Genomic DNA, 26,590 nt, shown 5'->3' with positions numbered 1-26,590 from the left:
TTTCGATAGCATCAATCGCAACCTCCTGTGGCAAAAACTGAAGAGGTGGGGCTGCCCAAACGAGCTACTATCACCGTTGATGGCACTACACGCTAATACTAGCATTCGCATGCGCCTAAATGCAGAAGGCGAACTATCAGATGAAATAAAAACCACAAAGGGCGTAAAACGGGGTTGCCCTCTTGCAGCCCTGTTTAAACTTCTCATTGCCGACCTGCCTGAGGCTCTTTCACTAACAGTGTTTTCCTCCGAAAATAAATGGAACTTATGTAAGCCATATAATCTATGCGGACGACGTAGTGTTGCTCTACAGCACCGAAATAGGCTTACAAAGATCACTGGCAGCTTTACAGTCTTACTTAACGGCAAATCACCTAATGATAAATGTGAAGAAGTGATGGCTTTGGGACGGAACACTAAATCAAACAAAGCGAGGTTCAACTGGAAAATAGACAATGAGATACTATCCAGAACAGATGCCACTCGATATTTGGGCGTCTCCTTTAATATATCGATTAGAGAATGGAGTTGGACCAACAAAATCATCTCGCGTATGCGAATGTTTGCCTTGCAAGGACGAAAACTGCACACAAACTACGGGAGATTTTCACTTCAACCAGTGGTAAATTTTTACCTGCAAAAAAGTGACACCGGCAGTATGCTTCGGCAGTGAAACGGGGTGGAACATCAGTGCAAGGCTCTTCGCCAAAAACAGCCCTCTAGTTGTGTCCAAAGTTCTCCACCTGCCACAATGCGTCCCAATGGTGGCATTGAGGCACAAATTGGGTCTCGACTCCCTACATTCCACAGTACTGTGGAAATCCATTGCATTGTTAAGGAAAATGAGATTATCTCCTGCATCACAGGCATATTCAATCCTGGCCACCAAGAATCATGACACATCTGCCTCTTTAATATACCGCTGGGAAGAGAAACAATTAGACATTTTGGAGGAAGCAAACATAAAAATGTCTTTGGTCATAAAAATACCGCAATTGGCAAAAGTCAAATGGAAGTGGATTAAAAATGTGGAAAAGCGAGTCGCATTAACCTCAGGAATAGATCTTGGTCTGAGCGCGCAACAAATGGGTGTACTGCCAAAGTATCTGGCCAAATTTCCATCTAACTACCACCAGAATCAATTTCTGCGGCTACGCCTTAACCTTTATAACACAAAGGAGTGACTGATGAGAATAAAAGACCCAATGACTAGGAACGATAAATTTCGCTTTTGCAAGAAGGAGTCTGAATCCGAAAAACACCTAATAATTGAATGTCCACAGATTAACGGGCAACGTCCCTGCATCTTGAACGTTATGCCCCTAAAAATGGCAACATGACAGAATGGTGGACCCATCTGATTATGGGAACAAATGTGCAGTTAACCTGTAACGTGATTAACTTCATGGACAAGATCCTACCACGATAATTGTAACTGGAACTCTTGACTAGCCCACGTCTGCAAAGTGGAGAAGTGCAATGCATAACGACGTGGGTTATGGGATTGGAAATGGGAATGACAAAAAGTTTGTTTTCTTTTACAAAACTAAAAGTCAATAAAAAAAAAATAAATATAAAGTACATTTCTGATTTAGAGCCTCTTACTGCCCAAGTGGAATTGTCATTGTGTAACGGTCTCAAGCCCCAATTTGAGGCCCAATTCAACCACATACCCACCTCAACTTTTTTTTTTCTTCCTCTTAGCTACATGTTCATATTCAGACAAAAAGCAATCCTTTCTTTGCAACTTTTCTAAATTACAGCTTGCATTGAGATCCCCGGCTAAGATTACTCTGCCGATTATATTCTTCGAACACCTAATTTAACTTCTCTAGAATTTTTTCCAGATTGACCTCCGTGGATGTATAAACGTTAATCAACAAAAGGGAACCCCTTTCAACACATCATTTAACCAGCCATCCTGCACCCAGTATATTACCATTTATACTCCATTCCTCACTTTTCTCTAAACCCTTTGCCAATTTCCCCAATGTTGCTATACCTCCCTTTGGTCTCCCCAATTTTCCCTGAGTTGTACATATACAGGTGGAGTCCTACCAGTCCAATGTCAATCTTTCTGTAGACCATGTTTCTTGTAAAAACAATACATCGTTTTCTTTAATCCTGCACAAATCGTTCTGTTTTCTAGAAAGTGTTTGTGTCCCCTAGAATTCCAACAGAGGATATTAAACGCCCTTGTTGATCTAAAGAGGTTGGCTCAATGCTCTCAACTTAGTGTTTTCCCTTACATTCAATTGATTTTCTTCCTGATTTCTACTGTCTTTCTCACTGCACGTTCTTTCTTCTTTTTCATTTCCTTCTCTCTCTCTGCTTTTATTCTCCCATATAGAGACATCATATCCATATTTATGGAAACTTTCAGCTTCCTTCATTATATTTCTCACTAAAGGTGAGTATATTACTAGTCTTACATAGTCATACCTCCACCTGTGGATGGAATCCACCAATTGAGTATCTGCAGAGGAAACTAACCTCAATTCAGGTATAAGTTCAAACAGTTCCAATATTCTCCTCCTATTCAGTGAGCACGGACCACCTTCTTCAAACAAATACTGCAGAGTAAGACCTGGTGCGTCTGGCTGCTTAGGTTTTCTAAGTTTCCACAGATTTGTCACATCCCTTCCTGCTCCTTCTTCTGAGGAGCCTCCCTTCTTTACATTTTTCTTTCCTGACGTACTCTCCCTCCCTTCCATAATTAACATATCTCTCCTCCTCTCCTGTCTTTACCCCTTTCTCAATTACTTCCACTCCTTTCATACCTTTGGATTTGTTCAAATTCTTTTCCTTTAGAATTTCCCTTACTATATTCCTAACATTTTCTTCAGGTGTTATTTTACCTTCAGAATTCTCTCCAGAGCCATTAACGCCCTTTTGGATTGCTTGTTTTTCCCTCATTTTTACATCCCTCTCCTTGGGACACAGACCTTCCTCCACTTTATCTTCCTCCCCATCTATCTCACAAACACTTCCACCACTCCCACTCTGAGAGACCTGCTGTGGCCTTTGAGGTTTTGTTGGTACATACGCCGGGTGTTTAATCAATCTTTTCTCTGAGTTACTATAATCCTTTTGAGTTCCCTTTTCCTGAATCTTCTCTTTATTATTTAGAACCTCCTCCTCATTAATATCACTCTTTCCCTTCTCTGCCTCTTTTTCCCCTAGTACTTGTTCTGCCATTAAGCCTCTTCCCATATTACACAGACATTTTAGTGATGATGCCTTACTAGTCTTTAATTCTGCCGCTTTTAAAACCCTCCTTTTTCCCCTTTTTCTTGCGTTTTTGGAAATCACAACATGTTACATGTCAGAGTCCCTTTTTCCATCTTCTTCTAATAAATCAGGAATCTCTATAACTTCCCCTTTGTCCTTCTTAACTTCTATCTGGCCACCAACATCTTTTTGCTTTTCTTCTCCACCAACCTTTTTTTCTCTACTGATTCACCATCCTGTTGATTGTCCCCCTGTACTCCTATCTACAACTTCTCACCTTTTCCCCCATTTATTTTCATTATTTGTAGCTGTGCTTGTCTTTCAAGAATACCTTTTAAACAGGCTGATTGATTCCTCATTTCATTTTTTACCCATGCTCTTGTTTTGAGTAAGGTGAGTAGGATAAGTTTTCTATCTGATGTTCCACGACGTTCATCTTCTTGTTCTTCATCCACTTCTTCTTCTTCCTCCTCTCCCTGCCCAATCCTTGCCATTTGTGTGATAATACCCTTAGGAGAATATCAACGGTGTGTCTGGCATAGAACTGCCTTGCTCATCTTGAATCCCCAGTCCTCCCCCCTTCTTGTTCCTGCGCTTTTGATTGCTGGACTTCCTCTTCCCCGTCGTCTTCCAACAATGATTGTGACTGACCAGGTTCCATTCCTAGACAAACCCCCTTTACCTGCCTCCATTTCTTCAATCGCTTTAACCATTTCCCCTTCTGTCCCCTGCAGGTTTTCTTCTACTACCGCTTCATCACCAGAAATAGATTTTTTTTGCCTTGGTGATTGCGGGAGAGGCATTGTTAAAGCCCTTGCTATTGTACTCCTTCTTGTAGACAAGACCATCGGGCCTAACCCTAATTCCTTCCTGGACCAGATTATTTTTTTCCTCATGCCTTGTTTCTTGGGTTAATTACAAACACTTCTACCTTATTTCTCAATTAATCCACCTTGTGTTTGTCGGATATATTATTCTGTAGATTACAACCCCTTCTTTTTATTCATTAGAGGCACACCTGTCATCCATTACGTTATTTATCATTTAATTCAGTAATCTTCAATTCACAATTCAAACCCGAGTAGTTTGTAATTTTTAAGAATTGGGTTTGTCAATATAGCGTTGTGTAATTGTCAATTGGCTTGAATTCTTACCATGAAGCCTCGTTCAATTTTCTTTCCCAGAATACACAATTCACACATCAAAATCCTATCTCTGTACAGCTACCTTTTGTATTCTAGCATTGATAACTTTTCTTTCACAGAAAACACAATTCAAAGTATGTTCACCATCACTTTACCATTTCTTCCATATTCTATCAAAGCTCATTTTACAGTCCGCCACCTATGCGACTGTGCAACTAAACTCTTTTCTTAATACTTGTCATTTCACTGCCTGCCGTATGCGTGGCTGAACAGCAGCATTGATAACGTTACTGAGATTACTCTGCCGCCGGCTGCAGACGCAACTGGGCAGCTGCCATCATTTCTTTGTAAAGATCACCAAGTCGCCCGCCAGGGGCGTGACTGAGCAGCTGCGTTCGTAATACTCACAATGCTGCTGCCTTGCTTATCATAATCTATGCCACTATTTCCGGCGCTCGTTTTAATCACTGCTCTACCCTTGCCACAAATGCGGAGTCACAAGTACTTTCTACTTGTTTCCTGAAACTAAATGACCTCGTAGACGATTAGCACGATTTCCTTCCGCCAAGCCCCCAGCTCCCGGCTAACAGGCACTTCTGGGCACTTCCTTGGTGAGCGCACGCAAGTGCGGGAGACCGTGCCTTCTTGAGGGATTCTGGGAGCTGGTGGACGGGCCTCATCTAAAAAATTGAAATTATGTTTACATATATTTCCTGTAATCCAGAAGTATGCTAATAACTCTCACACTGTCAGAGGCCCACAACAAAGGCCCTGTATACCGCTGTCCACCGCGGTACGCCGGATCGCCTGCCCCCCCGTGAGTGTCTGTGTGCCCCCCTGTCCCCCCGTGAGTGTCTGAGTGCCCCCCTGCCCCCCCGTGAGTGTCTGTGTGCCCCCTGCCCCCCGTGAGTGTCTGTGTGCCCCCTGCCCCTCTTGAGTGTGTGTGCCCCCCCGTGAGTGTCTGTGTGCCCCCCTGCCCCCCGTGAGTGTCTGTGTGCCCCCCTGCCCCCCGTGAGTGTCTGTGTGCCCCCCTGCCCCCCGTGAGTGTCTGTGTGCCCCCCTGCCCCCCCGTGAGTGTCTGTGTGCCCCCTGCCCCCCGTGAGTGTCTGTGTGCCCCCTGCCCCTCTTGAGTGTCTGTGTGCCCCCCCGTGAGTGTCTGTGTGCCCCCCTACCCCCCCGTGAGTGTCTGTGTGCCCCCTGCCCCCCGTGAGTGTCTGTGCGCCCCCTGCCTCCCCGTGAGTCTGTGCGCCCCCCTGCCCCCCGTGAGTGTCTGTGTGCCCCCCTGCCCTGCCGTGAGTGTCTGTGCCCCCCTGCCCTGCCATGAGTGTGTGTGCCCCCTGCCCCCGTGAGTGTCTGTGTGCCCCCCTGCTCTGCCGTGAGTGTCTGTTTGCCCCCCTGCCCTGCCGTGTGTGCCCCCTGCCCCCCTTTGAGTGTCTGTGTGCCACCCTGCCCTGAGTCTGTGCCCCCCCTGCTTGCTCCCCCCCTTTTTTGCTCTGCGTTTCACCCCCCCCCTTCCTGCCTCCTTCCCTTCCCCCCGCCTTCACTTCCATCCTCTTCCACTACCTTCCTACTCCCCTCCCCATCTTCTTTCTCCCTCCTCTGTCTTCACCCTCCTAGCACTTACTCCTATCATCGGTTCCTTGACTCTTGATAGCAGCTTGTCGGTCTCCCCTCCTCCCCCCGTGTTCTCCCCTTCTACCCCTCCCCTGCTCTTCAAATTTGTCACCGACATTTTGCTTAGTAGCGTGCCTTGTTCTCCTTCCCCCTCCGTACCCTGGCGCCTCATGTTTACCACCTGCACTGCGTAAATTGTCGTCAGACATAGTAATGTTACTGCTTGCTTTGTTCTCCTTCCTATCCATTACCTCCTGCCTTACTTGTTCTATGCACTTGCACTATCAGAAATGTCGACAGGCCTATTATGATAGTTATTTTCACATTCTGTATTGCTTCAAGGACTTTGCTGAATGTAACTGTATTCTCTTATGTCCCCTCCCTCCTTGAAGCGCTTTGAAACACATTGTGTATAGGCGCTATATAAATAAACTATCATATCATATCACCCTTAAAAAAAAAAATGCTTTTTAGGTCTGTGTTTTTTCGTAGAATGGCCACAATCCTCGAATGCTGACGTCAATAGTCTCCCCAGGCTAACGGACACTTCTGGGCACTGACTGGGTAGTCCTACATCTATTCTCACAAGCGAAAAAGAACTCCCTATTGGCACTACAAGAGGAATTTCTGTCGCTGGGGTATGATGTGTCTGACTATCTCACAAATTTGAAAGTAAACTAGAGGGGGGGCCACCATACTGAGATCGGCCGGTAAGGATGGGCCTAAGCCTAAAGTCCAAAAGATGAAGGAAGGGGGAAACAAACTGGTGAAGAAGCTGAGGAAGAGAGGAAGATGATGTGAACAAAGATCGACACGCCCAGAAGTTCACAGCTGCTAATCAAAGAATGCCAAATGATGCCAGGAAAGCAAATCCATGTCCACTTATAGAGACTGATGCTTCTTGGTCTTGGTTGGCGGGTGTGTTGGGTCGTCCTAAGGGGTGTTAGACTCTCATGGGGGAAAAGTCATACTTCTTGAGGATTGGTTGTTGAAACCCAGAGCGCTTCCGGACCTTGTTTCATGAAAAGGTCCTGGATTTGGACAGCTTTGACATCTTGCTATTTCAGGAAACATGATTAAGGAAATCGCCTCAATGCAATGGCTACCTAGCTTTCCTAAATCTGGCACCAAAGGGGATGATGGGTCGTCCATTTGCAAGCCTCCTGTTTCTGATTAAAAACGATCTGGGATGGTCAGTGATAAAGTCTAAATGTCCCAATCCTTCTGTTCAGGCATTATATCTAAAGCACCATCAAGATGTTACAGCTTTCTCCCTGGTTGTGATAAATATCTATTGGTGTGTGAATATGGGGAAAAACATACATTTTATGATGTCCATTACAGCGGTGATTGATGAGGCCATTTGTGATGTTGATGGGGTGAAGAGTGTGCTTTGTGGTGATCTTAACATTAGGCTACTCGATAAAATGGGGCAAGGGTTGGAAATGAGTCAATGCAATGAAAGGGCGAAGGAATGGATGTTTGGTATGGAAACTAGACAAATGCATATGGTTGTTAGGCAGAATTACATGCAGTACCCTTTGGGAACACTACACTATAAATAATAAACAAACAAACAAAGACTATAGGTGTAAGCACATTCTCACATTTGGTACAAGCCTGTACCACAGTTATGTGGTAGCAGTGGCTGAGCAGCCAGACTTAGCTCAAGAGGGATGTGAGCAGTACAAGATGTTACACAAAGGACTTGCAATCACAGTAGTTCAAAGAAACACTTACTCAAGGTTTCTTGGAATCTGCTTAGATCACATGCTGTGCATAGGCCGACATCTAGTGGAAGCTGCGGAGTATTAGTTTGTTTTTCGAAACTCGAAAATGGGCATCGACACAGGGTGTGCCAGTAATACTATCCCTAGTGTGATTTCCACTGTACCCATGATCCCTCACGCGTCTAGGAACCTCAGATTGTTTTCTTCCGCCATGCTGGTCGGAAGCACTGAGCAGAGTTCCCTGACTTAGTCAGATTTTGCAAATATTGTTATATATTTCCCCGTTTATTCCACCTATACGTCAAGTCTCGGAACATCGACACTCGACGCCGGATCGGAGAAAAGTCAACCGCCAAACTACAGCGACGGATTTGGGCCTCAGAAGGCCTCTGGCCTCGGCCCGGGCCTCGAAGTCCTCTAGACTCGGCCCTGCAAGTAGGGAGAGTGGGGGGTGGCACATATCCTACACTCTGATTAATATAAGTACATTACTTATATTCCTACACTCCCAGCCCGCTGCCACAGGGTGCATATGGAGGGTACCCCTTTTCAATTTTGCCCCAAGTGCTCCTTGTGGTGTCGATGGACAGCCAAGCGCAAGTCCCCGACCTTGGAAGGTTGGCCGACAGGGCAGCTATGGGGAAGACACCCGGCTACACGAGCGCTAACCACACCACTTCTAGCAAACAAAGGTCCAATCGAGACTCGACGCGCACGTTGAGTTCTCGGAAAGAGGCACGTAGAGAACGGTCCACCGAGTCAGTGTCCTCTGGGCGTTCGCGTTCGAGATCGCCTCATGACACCAGGCAACCCTCCACTGTTGCTAAGAGTGCCTCGCTCCCCTTAGTGACTGAGGTTCGGTCGTTGGAAGACGACGCCGACCTCTACCCCCAGGCTGCACTCCAGGAGTCGGCATCTGCAGGCAGCGCAAAGGCTGCTACCGAATCCCTTACACTCCAGAGACACGGACTCTACCCCCGAATCTCGGCGCCAGGCATCGAAAAGCTCTAATAGGGCACAAAAATCGGGGAAACACTCTTCCACCCGCGGGGAGGGGGGAAAACAACAAAGTAAGCAGTCCCAGCCTACTTCCACTCCTAAACTACATTCTACTCCACCTAAACAGACGGACAAGTCTGAGTCTGTTGTCCCTAAGGCCCCTGTTCAGGCCAGTAGGTGTAGTCGGGACAAATTTCAGTCTGTTGTCCCTAAGACACCTCTTCAAACCAGTAGGTCTAGTCAGGATAAAACAGGGAAAGCACTCCAGAATAGAGTTCTTCCCAGTTCAAGGAAATGGTCCAGTGATGACATTGACAGAGTAATGTCAAGGATGTCATCTTTGGCAGATTTCTACGCCAAAAACCCGGAACACTTTCTCTCTTTTACCCCAGAAGGGTCAACTCCCTCAGGCTCTAAGGATCCAATACCCCCAAGTAAGAAGTCCTGGGGTGAAGCACCAACTCAGTCTTCAGACCCCTTCTATATACAGCCCTATTCTCAATATCCGGAAGATCCATCCTTTGGTGAGGATCCAGACGTGGGCATGTTCGAAGAACAAACTGGGACGGCCTATTATGGGGATGATGAAGACCAAGAGGAGGAGGAGGAGGACGACCCAGATACATATACAGGGTAGATTCCCCGGTAGAGAAAGAGCCCGCGGTTACCGACTCCCCTGTCGACAACCAGCCTCTCCTAAATGAGGTCCTGTTCAGAGCGGCACAGCACTTCCACATTGACACCCAAGGTGCTCAGGAAGAGAGGGACTTTGCAGAGGAATTGGTGGGAGAAAGGAGACCTGTTGCTCAGGCCATCCCTATCCTTAAGTCAATACAAAGGTTGATAGACCCTTCCCTTGTTAACCCCAATCTTACTAGGGCAGTAAACCCCGGAATTCAAAAGCTTTTCAGGGCAGCCCAATCTGACCCACTGTACATAAGGGGACATCTCAAACCGACTCCCTGGTTGTTACAAACACCCGTAAGAGGGCGGGAACACCCTTGTCATCATCCAAAGCTCCCCCCAACGAGGAGAGCAAGAAGATTTATGGCTTGGGCAGGAAGTCCACTCCCGCCTACCAGGCAAGGATTGCCAACTCCACCACCCTGCTGGCTAGTTACAACTGCCACCAGTGGGAAGAAGTCGCGGCTCTCATAGACTCCGCCCCAGAACCCTTAAAAAGCCAATTGGCATGAGTTTCGGCAGAGGGGAGAGCCATGTCAGGTTGCATTTTCAAATCAACCTTTGATGCCGCGGATAACGCCGGCAGATTAATTGCTGAAAGCACGGTCATCAAGAGGCATGCTTGGCTACAGCAGTCTGGTTTCAAGGCCGAGACCCAAGCATCATTGATAGATAAGCTGGTGTAGCCGGATCTATTGTTTGGAAAGGTGGTCGAGGGCGCGCTGAAGAATGCTAAGGAAGAGTACGAGACACTCAAGTCCCTAGGGCAACTAACCAACAAACCCCCTAACCAGAGAGGTAATGGCAATTTTCGTCGGCCTCGCGGACAAAATTCCCAAAGAGGCTCAAACTATTCCCAAGGCCAGGGTACTCCATGGAACACTAACCAGCAGTCAACCCAGAGTTATGGCAGGGGTAACAAAAGAGGTTGTGTTAGGGGTAGAGGCAGTCCCAATAAAGGAGGGGGCACGCCTCCACCAAAACAGTGACGCTCCGTTCAGGGTCCCTTCTCACGCATCCCCAGTAGGGGGACGCATTTCCATCTTCACCCAAGATTGGGAAGGGATCACATCAGACAGATGGGTGCTGTCCACAGTGTCCGCAGGATACTGCATAGAACTCCTAGAGCGTCTCCAAAACCACCCTCCACGACAAAGAATACACTCCTTAGACCACCAGAAGATCCTACTCGAAGAGATCGAAAATCTTCTCGCAAAGGACACGATAGAACTCGTCCCGGGACACCAGGTAAACAAGGGTATTTATTCAACTTACTTCCTTGTGCCAAAAAAAGATTTGACAATGCGCCCAGTATTGGACTTACGGCCTGCAAACAAGTATGTCAAGCCCCAAAAATTTCGCATGACTACTCTCCAAGAGGTAATTCCCCTCCTAAAAAAGGGGGATTACATGGCAGCATTGGATATGAAAGATGCCTATTTTCATATTTCCATGTTCCCAGCGCACAGAAAATATCTGCACTTCAAGGTGGACAGTCAGCACTACCAGTTAAAAGTACTGCCCTTCGGGATAGCCGCGGCTCCAAGGGTATTCACCAAGGTACTGGCGGTAGCGGCTGCACACCTACGCAGGGAGGTAATCCCAGTGTACCCTTATCTGGACGACTGGCTCATCACGGGGGAGACCCCAGTAATTTGCAGGACAAACATTCAAAGAACTATCGACCTCCTCTTCGAATTGGGCTTCTCCATAAACGAGAAAAAATCGTCTGGTGCCCAGCACCTCCAAGCAGTTCCTAGGAGCTGTTCTAAATACTCAAGAGGGGTTGGCTTTTATTTCAGAGGAAAGAATTCGGAATATACTACTGCAAATTACGCAATATCAAACCGGTCGCCAGTTAACAGTACGCAAAGCAATGCGTTTGCTAGGCATGATGGTGTCATGCATTTACCTGGTCCCCCATGCGCGCCTGCGTCCCATGCAAGAATGGTTGGCGAAACTGTGGTCTCAGGCAAGTGGTCAGTGGGACGATCTAGTGGTCGTTTTGCCAACACTTGTACAAAGCCTCCACTGGTGGACAAGAGACAATCTATCCAAGGGGAAACCCCTCTACGATCCTGAGATACAGGCGTTCGTCACGACGGACGCATGCCTGACAGGATGGGGAGCTCACCATCTCCACCACACAGCTCAGGGTCTCTGGTCTCACACAGTGGCCAAGAATCACATCAACCTGCTAGAGCTTCTGGCAGTTTTCAGAGCACTTCAAGCATTCGAGCCCCACCTGCTGATCCTGTCGGTGCAGATCCGGATGGACAGCACGACAGCCATGTTCTACCTGAACAAACAAGAAGGGACTCGTTCACCAAATCTGTCCAGACTTGCCCAGAAAATGTGGATATGGGCACTCAGACGGAACATCTTTCTGTCATCTCAATTCTCTAGCGGACGCTTTGAGCAGAGATCCCCTTCCGGAGGAACACGAATGGTGTCTACACCGAGAAATCGTAGAAGGTCTCTTCTCTCAGTGGGGTTTCCCCACTATAGACCTATTCGCCACAAGTGGAAACACAGTGCCCAGGATTTGCATCCAAGTTTCCCCAACCAGACTTCCTGGGGATCGCCCTGTGGATGAACTGGTCAGGGATGTTTGCGTACGCTTTTCCACCAACTCCTCATCAGGAAGGTGGTGAACAAGATGAACAGAGAGTCGATGACGCTCGTCCTAGTTGCTCCCATGTGGGCGAGACAACCATGGTTTCCACACCTACGCAGACTCTCGGTGTGCGATCCCATCAAACTCCTGGGCTGGTACAATCTTTTGTCCCAGCACCAAGGTCAGAAGGTGCATCCTCAGCCCAACTCCATGAACCTAGCAGCATGGCTCCTGAGGTCATAGAGTTTGGACATCTCAATTTACCACAGAGGTGTATGGACATCCTAAAAGAGTCTAGGAAACCGAACACGAGGCAGTGCTACTTCGACAAATGGAAGAGATTCGTTATCTGGTGCCAGAATAAACAAATCAACCCAGTTGATTGCACTCCTTCCACAATCGTGACATACATGCTCCACCTGCTGGACGCAGGGTTGGTTTTCAACTCACTAAAGGTACACCTGGCAGCACTGTCAGCATATACCACCTCACATAGCAAGGTGTCGTGGTGGAAGGTACCCGTGGTTAAAGCCTTCATGGAGGGAGTAAAGAGACTTCATCCTCCTGTTTCTAACCCACCACCAGGATGGGACCTGAATGTGGTGCTATCTAAACTCATGGGCCCCCCATTCGAGCCCATGCATAAGACAAGTCTCAAACACCTGACCTATAAGACTGCCTTCTTAGTAGCCATTACATCCATAAGAGTGGTTCGGTTAATTGACATTGCTGTCCTTGCAATTGTGTCTAGGTGTGATGCTTGCTATCATTCACTATTCCATCTGAGTCTGGCATTTGCTAATCTTCAATATCCTATCTAGATGTCAGGCAGGCTAGTGATCAGGATTCCATCTAGGTGAGGCCCTTGGTGACATTCACAGTTTCATTTAAGTGTGGCACATGCTAACATTCACATTTCTATTAAGATGCGACGCAGGCTGAAGTTCAGAATTCCGTATAAGTGTGGCACATGCTAAAATTCATTATCCTATCTAGAAGTGACGCAGGCTGAAGTTCAGAATTCCATCTAAGTGTGTCGCATGCTTACATTCACCATTCCTATCTAGATGTGACGCAGGCTAAAGCTAAGAATTCAGTCTAAGTGTGGCACATGCTAACATTCACATTTCTATCTAGATGTGATGCAGGCTGAAGTTAAGAATTCCATCTAAGTGTGGCACATGCTAACATTCACAATCCTAACTAGATGCGACGTAGCCTTAAGTTTTCAATTACATCTAGGTGCAGCATACACTAACGATGTTACAGCTGTCTAAATGTGACGCAGGCTAATCTTCACAGTTCCCTCTAGGTCTGGCACTAGTTAACCGTGGCAAGTATGTTAGTATGTAATGCGAGGCAACATTTACAGTCCAGCCATGAATAGATTTAGGCAGGTGGTCACAAATCTCTCTAAGTATGCATGCTGTGCGTCTATGCTAGTCTACGTTATGGAAGGATAAGGTAGAGAGGCAGCGGCTTTCTGGAGTAGAGTAATTGCTCTACCCCCCACCCATGCCACACTTACAGTTTTTTGGTGTCTGCTGACTGCTGGCTTCCTTGGCTTCCCCGGCGGACATCTGCAAAGCAGCGCTTACCTGGGCCATGGTGGAAATGGCCTGGGAAGCGCAGATGCTGAGGGACTAGGCCCTCGAGCACAACACGTGCAAACAGCCAATGGGAGCCGGTGGGAGGGGAGACTGGAGGGGAAAGTTGTCCCCGAGCATCGCAGACCTAGGAGGCTGCCATGGGTGAAAAAATGCCGGAAATAAAGCTGCATGGGCAGCAGAGGCTCAGCGCTTACCTGGGCCATGGTGGAAATGGCTTGGGAAGCGCAGATGCAGAGGGACTAGGCTCTCGAGCACAACACGTGCAAACAGCTGGTGGGGTGTGTGCGGGCGGAGGGAGTAAATGGGAGATGTGGTCCTGGGTAATTGTGGGATTTGTCTATGACTGAAAGTATAGGAAGTAAAGAAAATAAATGAGGAATATCCGGTGCAATTACGGTAGGATCCTACAAATATTGATTACACAGGTCTATTAAGAGTTTTCTAGGCATAGTGGCCCGGGAACGCAATCCAGCGTGGTTTCAAAAGCACGCCTACGACCCAGAGCTAGTAAAAAGGAGGACAAATTTGAGAAAAGTAGTGAAGCAGATCAGGGGGGATGGCAGACTTATGAAAACTGATAGGATAAGGCAAGCTCGACAAGAGTATAGAAACTGGTGTAGGAGCACGCGGGTCTGGCGTGTGGAAAAAGATGCAGAGTGTATGCTGCGCGCGTAGTATGTGAAAAAAGCTCTAAAAGCCCTTGGGAGCTCATTAATAATGGTGGTGTGTTTCAACAAGTGAATACTTTGGCTATAGTAGGGGGGAATGATTGGATTCGACATTATCAATCAATGTTTTCTGACCCGGGGTGAGAAAATAGTGACCAAGAAAGGTAGCTGGGGCAGGTGGAACTTTGCATTTGACGAACATGATGCCAGCTTAATGATCAGTAATTTGAGTGCTTCTCGGGAAGCAGGCCCTGATGGTCTCTCAAATCAAGAGTTAAAAAAAAACAAAAGATCATTGGGGAAAAATCTTGGTGGCCATGTTCGAGCAAGTTGTGATAAATAAAACGATTCCATCTTCATGGAAAGAGGCGCTCATTGTGCCTATTTTCAAAAAAGGTGATTTGGCGGATCCCAAAAACTACCACCCTGTTGCACTTTTGGATTCGATTGGAACACTATTTGCAACTGTCCTCCTGCGTAATTTGAGAAACTGGGTGGAGGAGAGGGAGATCTTGAACCCTAGACAAACTGGGTTTGTCAATGGGGTAAGCACGGCCCTGAAACTTTTAAAGGAAAAGAGATTGGAGGAGGGATCCACCCTGTTCTTGGCCTTTATGGACCTTGAACAGGCCTTTGATGGTGTCTTTAGGGGGATCTTATGGTCGAAACTGCAGACTCGGTTGTTCCTGGGACCTTGTAGAGGCCATGGAAGCCTTATATACAGATGCATCAGTTCGAACCATGCTATCGTCCAAGGGAACACTATCTCACAAGATCTGCAAATATCGGGGCTTAAAGCAGGGATGCGCTCTTGCACCCTTACTTTTTTGCCTGTACATATCAGATTTAGCAATATCTCAGTCAGAGGTTCGAGCTTTTCCCCCTAAAATTAATGGAGTAGAGGTGCCTTGGATACTTTTCGCAGATGATCTGGTCTTCTGTGACTTAACTCTGATAGGGCTCCACCAACGTCTTAGGGCCTTTGAACTCTACTTGAATATGAATGGTATAAATGTGAACGCAAAAAAAAAAACAAAAATTCTCCATATGAAGATTGCGGGAAATTCAAATTCTAAACGTTTACTTGGAGTGTTGAGGGTATCCCATTGGAGATGGTAGAATCCATAGTCTATCTGGGAGTTACGATAAACAAGAATTGCAATGAGGCAGCTCAACTCACCTATTTGTGGTCCAGAATGATACCACTAGTCAATCAGGGTAGAGTGTTCCATCGTAGATATGGTAAATTTACATTGGCACCTAAAATAACCTTTTATAAACAAAAGGTGGCGCAAATTCTAACGTATGGAGCGGAGTCGGTTGTCCGCCTATCGTGTGAGTGGTGGGAGAAATTGGAAGGCAAAAGGTTTTGCAACTGCCTAATAGTCTGCCGGCATGTGTGGTTAGGTTTGAATTGAGGTTGCAGTCTTTGGAGTCAATGGTGGCCTGGAAAACTCTTTCACTCTATAGGAAATGTGCTCTGGTAAATGTGAAAAAGCCATTTAAGATCTTGGCTTTGGATAAAAGAGCGGTTGAAGGCCCATTACAAATGTGGAGGTTGAAGAGCGGTTGAAGCCTTCCTACGGGATAAAGATATTCAGGTAACTACGCTACTGTATAATCCAATGTTGGCAAAAAATTGTGGGATTGGATTTCTACCATCGAGCAATGTGGCTGTCTGTAGTCTTGAGAATCTGTGTTGGTAGAGAGTGGGACGGTGAATGAGCTTCCTAATTTTCTGCTAAAATTCCTCTCGCCGAAGTATCGGGACCATCTCCTTAGATGTCGGCTAAACATCTTAAATACAAGGGAGGTTCAGTGCATGAGAAAAGTGCCAGTGGTTGAAAATGCGACTTGTCGGTATTGTATGGATACTCTGTCGGTGGAAACCCCAAATCATCTGGTAATGTATTGTGTTACATTATCAGACACGATCCTTCTTTTTTGATGAATTTAAATCCATGGGGGCCACTCTTACCATGATGAAATGGTGGAAATGGGTGTTAATAGGGGAAGTTAGTCGTTGCTACTATAAAAATGCTAGATGCAGTGTTGTCTGTTAATGAGGAAATGGTTATTTGAAGTAATTTTAGGAGGGGTGTACATGGATGATAATGTTAAAGGTTTACCTTAAATTGATGATTTTTTTTTTTTACATGTTTGACTTGTAACCAATAAAACATTTGAATTTTTTTAAAAAGGGACCAAACCTGGTTTGGTGCGCCGAGTAAATCTCAAGGAGGACCTTTCCAACAAGAAATGGTGAAAAAAAGACCAGGGCCATTTTGACAGAATGGGCACCCATGGGTGCTTTATTGCAGCTGTAAACGCAGCCCGTAGTTAAAAACACACAATGGTAGTGAAAAGTAAACCACTGCCACCAGCAATTAATTGTAATAAGGCTAACATGAAATTGTTACATGAAAAACTAGACAAAGGGGATACTAAGTGACCCCTCCAGCACCCTATTGTAAGATGGTGTGTTTCCCGGGTCTAGAAAGTTACAAATGTAAGTAAAGTAATTTTCACTTTACTGCTCTGGGAAACAGTAGTTTATCCCAGAGGAGGTATTTAAACCTTTGGGAAATCTGAAAGACTTCCCTGTGCCACTGCACTGAAGGTGCTGTGTGACACAATGTTCAAGATGATGCCTATGGAGTTTGTCAGACTCCATAACTAAAAGAAACACAGAAAATTCATAGAATTAAAAGTACATAGTCATAAAGTTCAGCAAAATAGCTGTGGGTATCTAAGGTGGGAGGAATTTAGCACTAAACTGAAAATTCTCCCCAACACCTTGGCTTGTATACCATAGGTATTGTATTGGTTTTGATGTGTTTATAACGTATGTGAATAGTACTTACTTCCCCAAGATTTATCTTGGCCTACTGAAATTAAAATAAACCTTTTTTTTATTTTCTTTATAGGTCTAAGTGTATCAGTATTCATTTGAACCATATGTATGCCACCATTTCTTTGTACTGACCTACAGCCCTCTGTCCCTCCTAAAATGATCTTGGCTGCTCTGTCCATGCAACCACCTTCTCAGGTGGTACAGACTTCTACTAAGTGTTGAAGATTCAGTATTGGCCAAGTTGTATAGTTTTATGAAGCCCTTAGTTGGACTTTAGAAAAACTGTTCCTAACATGAGGGACCTAGAATCGGGGGTAGTAGTTCCTCTTATGCATCTTACACTGATGCGCAGATACCCAACTTTCTCCAGAGCCTTGCTTAGGCTACGGCACTATTCTCTGCCACAAGACCTGACGCAGGCCCGGGTGGGAATTTAGACGGCCTCTAAGCTGGCGTTTACGCTGTGGCATGCGGGGTATGATGAAAATCATGGCTGCTTATGTACTATGCATTGTTCATGTCCCGCATTTAGTAGTGAAAAACTCTATGGGGTTTACCAATGATTCTCTTCGGTATCGCAGACGCAATGCATTTTCCTTGCTGATGTAGTATTCTGTCCTTGCCCCTTCTTTGTAGATCCGTTGGAAGTACATGATCGTTGATGAAGGTCACCGGATGAAGAACCATCACTGTAAGCTGACCCAGGTCCTCAACACACACTACATTGCTCCCAGACGATTGCTGCTGACTGGCACCCCCCTCCAAAACAAGCTGCCTGAGCTCTGGGCGCTGCTCAACTTCCTCCTCCCTACCATCTTCAAGAGCTGCAGCACCTTTGAGCAGTGGTTCAATGCTCCCTTCGCTATGACTGGAGAAAAGGTATTGTTTAGGGCGTGTTTCACATTGTCGTATTACTGGGACCATGCATCTGATTCCAAGAGGTTCCACGTACAAATGGTTTCCCCATCACTTTTATTTGGGGGACGGGGATAAATGTGTATAGGAGTCTGCATCAAAGAAAAGGCCTCTGTACAGCATCATGATTGTTAGGCAAGATTGTGTGCAGTACCCTTTGGATGCACTACAATAACCTTGACCTTGTGGCAATAGGAACCCAACCTTTGGAATAAGTCTGAACTACATAGGTTGGTAGTGTGGCTGAGCAGCCAGGCTTATCCCAAGAGGGGTCAATGTGAGCAGTAAGGTTGTGACACATACACTAGTTATCCAAATAAACACTTACACTCAAGGGTTCTTGATAAAACAATTTATTTCATAGGCAGTTGTATAGGCCTTCTTCAGAAGGGAGCATTATATCTAACAATTAAAATACACTTCAAAACACACTTGGTCTCTTTAAAACAGATAACACCCATTGGGGATGGCACACAGACACTTCCTACACCCTCAGGTGACTTAAATAGTTATGACACTGTGGACATCGATTTATCACTGGTACATTTAGAGCAATACTGAGTTTGGTGCAAAGGTTAGATAGGGGAATAAAACAAAGGTTAACAAATAATTCATAAACGGGGTCAGTACTTTTTGAAACCTTCCAATGTCAAATAAGTTTAACCCTTTGCTGTGGGAAAGATAAAGCACAGAGTCCGAGGTAAGAGGAGTCACTCAGGGAGCCAGGACAGCCGATGTTAATTGCATAATGTCTAGGGGAGCTGAAGATCTTCTTCGCACGTAGGTAAAAGTCTTGCACAATGTTTTTAGAAATGTTTTTAGAAAATAGAACACTTGAAGGGACACAAGCTGGGAGGCGTGTGAGGGGCAACGCTATAGCAACTCTGCAAGGTAGCCAAGCCGGGTTTCAACTGAGAGCAAGTAAGGCTACACAAAAAGAGGTAAGTTCTTAGACTTTACAGTACCTCCTGGTTAGAAGAAATGGTTCCAGCTGCCTCCTGTTCCTATACAGCTCTGCAGATCCTGTTGTTCCTGAGCCTCAGTCGTGGGGACAAGAGGGAGGACGTCTTGGGACTCCTGCTCTGCAATGGGAAGGTCAGCAGCAGCAATGGGCAAACTTCAAATCAGCGGTTCTTTGATGTTTCACCTCTTTGTGCCTGACAGCAAATAGCAACACTGCAGTTCTTGGATACCACTGTGGACTTTCCTTGCATCTGGGGTCCAGCACTCTGTTGAGGTGGCTCAGGCTTGGTCTGTCCTGCTTCAGGGAAGTCCGGAGGATCTTCATGGCTCTCGGGTCCGACTTAAAAGCAACACAACAATTTGGTGTTAGTCTCCCTGACACTTTGGTTTCAACAGCAGCAGTAGAGGTACAGCCAGCTCCAAGCAGATGTCCAGACGGGCTTACTTTGGAGTTAATTGGTCCCACCAACTCAAAGGGAGAAGTTGTCCTTGCAGGGCTTCTCTAGTTCAGGCGAATTTGGATCTTCAGCACAGCAGCAGCGGTTCATCGCGCAAACAGATGGTTCAGGAGTGGCAGCAGGCGTCTCTTCCAAGTTTTTCTTTGTATTCCTTAGTCCAGTGGTCGACTCTGCCTTCCAAGTCAAAAAGCCTCAACTTTTTATGCAGGTTTCTCCCATTCGTTCCAGCCTAGCTGTCGATCACACAGCAGGGTGGCTGTCCTTGCTGGACAGCCAGCTGGCCAAACACCTTTGGGTGCATTCCCGTAACCAAGGGGAATAGGCACAGGGAGTTTTGGGCACCTCCCTCCCTTCCTGCCCCTGCAGAATTACTGGAACCAGAGGCAGGCTTCACTTGTGAATCCCGCCAATGACCAAACAAACAAATGGACCAAACCTAGTTTGGTGCGCAGAGTAGATCTCAAGAAGGACCTTTCCTACAAGAAATGGCGAAAAACATACCCAGCCCGTGGTAAAAACACACAATGGTAGTAATAAGTAAACCACTGCCACCAGCCATTATTTGTAGAAAGGGTAATATAAAAAATGTTACATGAGAAACTAGACAAAGGGGATACTAGGTAACCCCTCCAGCACCCTATGGTAAGATAGTGTGTGCTGGGTCTAGAAAGTTACAAAATGTAAGTGAAGTCAATTTCACTTCACTGCTCTTGGAAACAGTAGTTTCACCAAGAGAAGGTATTTAAACCTTTGAGAAATCGACTTCCCCTGTGCCAATGCACTGAAGGTGCTGTGTCACAAACATACATGAGCGAGTGGGAAAAAGGTCTCGCTCTCTCCAGGTTAGAAATTAAAGGTCCTAAAGTCCAGCAAAAGAGCTGCGAGTCTCTAAGGTAGAGAGAAATTGGCACATTTCTGAGAATTCTCCCTAACAAAAACTGGTTGTTAAAATAATAAATAATTATTTTAATAAGAAACCTTGAGCATAAGTGTTATTTGAATACCTGTCACTGTGAATCTGTTGCAGCTCTGCAGCTCACATTGACCACTCTTGAGTTAAGCCTGGCTGCTCAGTCAGACTACCAACTTGTGTAGTACAGGCCTATACCAAATGTTGGGTTCCTATTGCCAAGATGAAAAAGCTATTGTAGTCTCCCACAGGGTTACTATTTACAATCTTGCCTAACACAGTTTTGGAAGGGGACTTGACACACAATGAGGTCCAGAGCTTGTCCGTCGCACAGCAAGACCCAGAATCTTGGTCCACATGTAGAAATTAATGCCATAAAGTGCACAGTATCATCTAAGTTTTGGTCGCCCTCCCTTGTCCTCTTTCCACTATAGTGTGATTTTAATTTCAGAATATGTCCTCTCCTACCTTTTCAGCCAGCTACTACAACATCTTTGCAAACTTTGCCTTCCTCAACATACAGCATTTTAAAGGGCACCCACGCACATACTATACAGCATGAACAAGAGCACGTAGCTTCCAAAGTCTGCCCTCTATTGTTTTCTTCACAATTGTGCTATGTCGCATGCCCAGCGCTTGATGTCTACCCTCACTCATTTTATCACATTTATGAAACAGGTGGATTTAAATGAGGAGGAAACCATCCTGATTATTCGTCGGTTGCACAAAGTGCTGCGTCCCTTCCTGCTCCGAAGGTTAAAGAAGGAGGTGGAAGCACAGCTACCAGAGAAGGTGAGATGGACAGACCCACTTAACCCCCTTCATGATTCGGAAGACTGTTATTTGTACTTTTTGCTTCTGCTGTTCCTTCTTTGGTTGTCTGGAAATGTTTCTTAAATGGTTGCATGTCAATAACTGTTGTGATTCCTTCTTACAGGTGGAGTATGTCATCAAGTGCGACATGTCGGCCTTGCAGAAGGTTCTCTACCGGCACATGCAGGCCAAGGGAGTGCTGCTCACCGACGGCTCAGAGAAAGATAAAAAGGTTTGTCCATTTGTTGGCATGGGACATTGCTATTTGGCATAGGCTCAGTGGACTCGGAGGGCAGTCAGTCAAAAAAGCTTTATTTTGGTGAAAAGCAGTAATGGTTCATAGAAAATACACACTCATATTGCACTTTTCCCATAGCAGTGATAAAACACAGACGGTTACTTTCCCTATAGCCACATGGCACAAAAAGAAAAATGTATGCACAAGTAAAAATCAAAGCTACAAAGACGTGACTATAAAGTGCAAAGATATCAGTGTCTAGAACAACAATCTCGTCAATTTAGATGGGCATTCACAATCATAAGCGATTAATTAGTATGGTTGGCCAATAATCGACTAACTCTACAATCAAGTGCAAATAGACCTATTTGTATTGTTTTAAAAAACGAATGGAATATAGGTGCATAGCTCATAATCCTAACCTACATAATTGCCGAATGCCATGAGTTGGCTTAAAATTAAATTGGTTAATCACAAATATAACATGAGGTTACAACCATAAAAAGTGTAAAATCAACACGAAATAATAAAATAGCAGAGGCTCATTATGGAGGCACAAAAATGTTAGCTATACCATTATAATTGTATGGCCTTGGTTCTGTATAACCAAGCTCGATGGATACATTTGCTCGTAAAGTATACTTTGTTGGCATCTGTTTGTTTGATAAACCAAATGGCCCGATTAGCACTGCAGATGTTTGGCAGCATGAAACAAGGGCTTCAAGTATTGTGATCTCTAACCGTTATAAAACAGGAAAAAGTGCAGCACTGTTTCTGTGCACAAACCACAAATTGGGCATGTACTATCAGCTTGTGGCACCCATCGGCTAGTAAAGCTAGCTACATTAATGATGCTAAGCCTCATCTTTAGATAAAGTGAGCGAGTTAGGGCTGCTTGGATCACATCCAAATATTTCTCATAACCAGATTCTGCTTTGCGTCGCAGATACTCCTGGCCTGAACGTAGAACATACAGGCATCCACTAGGTTACTTTCCGAAAGTTTAAGGGCTGCTCTTTTGACCAGAGAGACCAGATTGATCAATAGATGTCGAGTTGGTTCATAGTGCATAAAGTTCAGGTCATATAGAGTTTTCCTCACATGCGCTAGCCATGGCAATGATCTTTGCACAAGAGGGAGGAGGCCAGCTCGCATGGCTAAATCATCACTTGTTGGATGATCCTTTGTATTCTGGCTTCTCTCCAACTTGTGTGACCCTGGGTACTGCATGTTCTGCCCTATGGCCTCATGTGCATTCTCTGACACAATTGGGGAGTACTGAATCTTCCATCCCCAGTCCCACTGTTGGGTAGAATTTCATTTTTGTCCAATGTTCTCCCCACTTGTGAGTCCCCCAGCACTTTTTGATCACTTTTCCTAACTTGAGTGGGGACCTTTTTCCACACTCGCTGTCTTTAACTCTACCTCTGGAAACCTTTTTCAACCCTGTTGGTTGTATCTTTTTGAAGTCCTGCTTTCCTCCAACTTTTAATGTATTATTGCAACACAAAGCACTTTTTGTGCAGTGTTGCTGGGGGCTCTTTGAGCTGCCCTTTTTATTTTCCAATTGATGACTACTGTTACCTAGGAGTGGGGGATACTTTTTATCTTTAGAACACGCAATTTTAGTAATCTTCGAAGGAGATTTGTGCAACATGTGATTAATGTTGGAATATGAGCGAACATAATGTGCCATAGATATTGTATGTGCCTTTAGAACACACAAAATTAGCATTCCTAGAAGAAACAGACTTGTACAATATGTGATTTATGTTGGGAAATAAACAAGCATAATCTGCCGTGGATATTGTATGTGCTTTAACTACAACCAAATATGATTGGGAATATAATTAAAGAGTGCAAGACTACATTGATTTGCACCAACAACCAACTTTGCACTGAACTGGAGTTGTACAATTGTTAAAACCAGTAGATTGCACTATTTGTTTGCAGGTATGTGTCTCTTCATTCTCTACCAGATTATGACGAAGGACATCGTCCGAAATGCATCGTCAAGGGCCTTTGCTGGTTAAATGATTGAACACTACAATCTGGAAAATAAATTACAAAGTGATTGAACTTTTAAGTACAGCGTTTGTCAATCCGTTTTCCTTGTTGATTGACTGCATAACTACTACCACGAATTTGATCTATTTATAACACCAATTCTGAAGTAGTATTCACTACAAAATAGGGGTCTCCAAGCTCAGTGGATTTTCCACTGTCTTGTTTTTTGGAATCCGCACATCCCTCCTTATGTGGATTGCTGAGGGGATACAATGTATCCCCTTTTCCACTTCCCCTTTAATCTTTCTAGTTACAGCGACCAGTTCATCTGAGTGGCTGGTGGCAGTGGATATTTTCTACCAGGCTGCTGTCGCAGCTCCGGTAAGGGACACCTCAGCACCATTTTAATCTAATGGTGACTTGTCTTAATTTTTGGCCAACTTGATGACATGTACTTTCTTGGGCCGGCCTGTGTGGGGGAGGTTCTGCTCACTCTTTTGTCTTTGCCGAAGGAGTTGACGTGTCTGAGAGAACAGGAAGCTGGGAGTACACTGAAATTCCACAGGTCTTTGTCCTCCAGTATGTCTGCTAGAATTCAGTTCTAACTGGGAAGCTGGTTATCCTCTTGGGACAGCCACCATCCACAGTTTGAATGTTCCTTGACTGCTGATTGTCTGGGTTCCTGCTTAAAGGCGAGGGTCCTGGAGCAGAACGGGAGAGTCGACCCATGGAATGAAGAATCCAAGGAAGGATGTCTGCAGCCACCTCCAGCAACGGCCAGTGACTGCTGAGTAACCGCTGCTGCTCCAACCTCCTCTTCTAATCGACAGGGAAAATCCAGACCGGACTACTCCCGCCCCTGAACTGGTGTGACTAACCAGTTTTGCGACAACCTGCATTTTGAGCCGTTACTCGAAGAACTGTGATTGTCCTGGGCTGCAGTATCCCAATACCCTGTGGCCTGGATGTTAGGGAGAATTCATTTCTGTGCCCATTCTCTTTCAAGAGAACCCCAGCTCTTTTTCTGGACTCAGGGCTTTTTAATTTCTACTCCTGAGTGAGTGGGATCTTTTTCTCACTCACTCATATGTTTTCCTGACTAAGATTTTCTGTTTCTTACTGTTTTATGGAGTCTGGTAAACTCCATAGGCATCTGCTTTTGCCTTGCGACACACACCACCTTTTGTGCAGTACCACTGAGAAGTCCATTGGACTTCTCTTAATGTTTAAATACATATTCTTGGGTGAACTGCTGTTCCCAAGAATATTAAGATGACCACTGTCTTATTTACTTTATTGGTCCAGCACACACCACCCTATGGAGTGCCGGGGGTGGGGGGGATTGTATAGTAACTCCTTTAACCCTTTCTTCAAGTAACATTTTGTTACACTAACTCACTTGAATGGCTGGTGGCAGTGGTTTCTTTTTTAATACCTAGTGACATGTATCTGCAGGCTGATTTATCAGCTGCAGTACTGTACCCAAGGGTGACCGTTTTCTCAAAAAAGGCCCCAGTCTTCTTTTTTCACAATTTCTTGTCAGTTTCTTTTGGGCTTTTTTATTTTTTTTATTAAGCATTTGGCTTTACATTTGAAAACCTTAGGCTTGTTACAAGAAACTGTTTTTAAAAGCAAAGAAAAAAGAAAGATATAAAAAAAAGAAAACAACATTTCTGATTAGGAAGCAAGGAAAATGTGAGGCAAACGAAAACAGAAATAAGATAAAATCTCAAAAGCTCTGTAAGAATGTAACTTGTCACACAATGAAGTTAAAGTGCAAGTGTCAATGTAAAGTTTCTTTCAGAAAACCTAGGATGGCGACAGTGATGGAGATACTTTCCCTGTGCTGGATAGATGCCCACCATCCCTCTGCCGTCCTAGTTGTAAACCTTTCCATCAATTTTCCCATCAATTTTTTTCGCTGGGAATTAATACCAGGGCAAACAATGATTAAATGCTGAAGGGTTTCCGTTTGGGCGTTACACCAGCGATGAGCGTAATCTCTGAATTTCTGATTTCCTTGCTTCCAGAACCTCCTTAAAGGGCATTGGGTTCATCCTCAATCTCATAAACTCCCTTCTGCGTCTATTACAGGGATTGACAGGATCGCCATACCTAGATGAAACTGTAAATGTTAGCATGTACCACACTTAGATGGCATTCTTAACTTTAGCTTGCGTCACATCTAGACAGGATTGTGAATGTTGGCATTCGCCATACCTAGATGAAACTGTAAATGTTAGCATGTACCACACTTGGATGGCATTCTTAACTTTAGCTTGCGTCACATCTAGACAGGATTGTGAATGTTGGCATGTGCCACACCTAGATGAAACTGTAAATGTTAGCATGTACCACACTTAGATGGCATTCTTAACTTTAGCTTGCGTCACATCTAGACAGGATTGTGAATGTTGGCATTCGCCATACCTAGATGAAACTGTAAATGTTAGCATGTACCACACTTAGATGGCATTCTTAACTTTAGCTTGCGTCACATCTAGACAGGATTGTGAATGTTGGCATTCGCCATACCTAGATGAAACTGTAAATGTTAGCATGTACCACACTTAGATGGCATTCTTAACTTTAGCTTGCGTCACATCTAGACAGGATTGTGAATGTTGGCATTCGCCATACCTAGATGAAACTGTAAATGTTAGCATGTACCACACTTAGATGGCATTCTTAACTTTAGCTTGCGTCACATCTAGACAGGATTGTGAATGTTGGCATTCGCCATACCTAGATGAAACTGTAAATGTTAGCATGTACCACACTTAGATGGCATTCTTAACTTTAGCTTGCGTCACATCTAGACAGGATTGTGAATGTTGGCATTCGCCATACCTAGATGAAACTGTAAATGTTAGCATGTACCACACTTAGATGGCATTCTTAACTTTAGCTTGCGTCACATCTAGACAGGATTGTGAATGTTGGCATTCGCCATACCTAGATGAAACTGTAAATGTTAGCATGTACCACACTTAGATGGCATTCTTAACTTTAGCTTGCGTCACATCTAGACAGGATTGTGAATGTTGGCATTCGCCATACCTAGATGAAACTGTAAATGTTAGCATGTACCACACTTAGATGGCATTCTTAACTTTAGCTTGCGTCACATCTAG

The 26,590-nt window shown here is 45.1% G+C and overlaps 1 protein-coding gene across 4 annotated transcripts in view; it reads left to right on the top strand.

The window, feature by feature from the left end:
• Positions 1–26,590, top strand: part of SMARCA4 (SWI/SNF related BAF chromatin remodeling complex subunit ATPase 4) — a 648,210-nt gene that overhangs the window by 220,974 nt on the left and 400,646 nt on the right. For all 4 annotated transcript variants that reach the window (XM_069604251.1, XM_069604249.1, XM_069604250.1 and 1 more), the window contains exons 19-21: positions 17,789–18,031; positions 21,077–21,190; positions 21,336–21,443. In XM_069604251.1, the coding sequence (XP_069460352.1) occupies positions 17,789–18,031; positions 21,077–21,190; positions 21,336–21,443 (465 nt within the window). The remainder of the gene's footprint in view (positions 1–17,788; positions 18,032–21,076; positions 21,191–21,335; positions 21,444–26,590) is intronic.

The sequence above is a fragment of the Ambystoma mexicanum genome, chromosome 3q (assembly GCF_040938575.1).
Source record: "Ambystoma mexicanum isolate Mex_15411 chromosome 3q, UKY_AmexF1_1, whole genome shotgun sequence".
Taxonomy (NCBI): Eukaryota; Metazoa; Chordata; class Amphibia; order Caudata; family Ambystomatidae; genus Ambystoma; species Ambystoma mexicanum.
The sequence above is the reverse complement of the archived record's forward strand: the minus strand, read 5'-3'. Positions and strand labels throughout refer to the sequence as shown.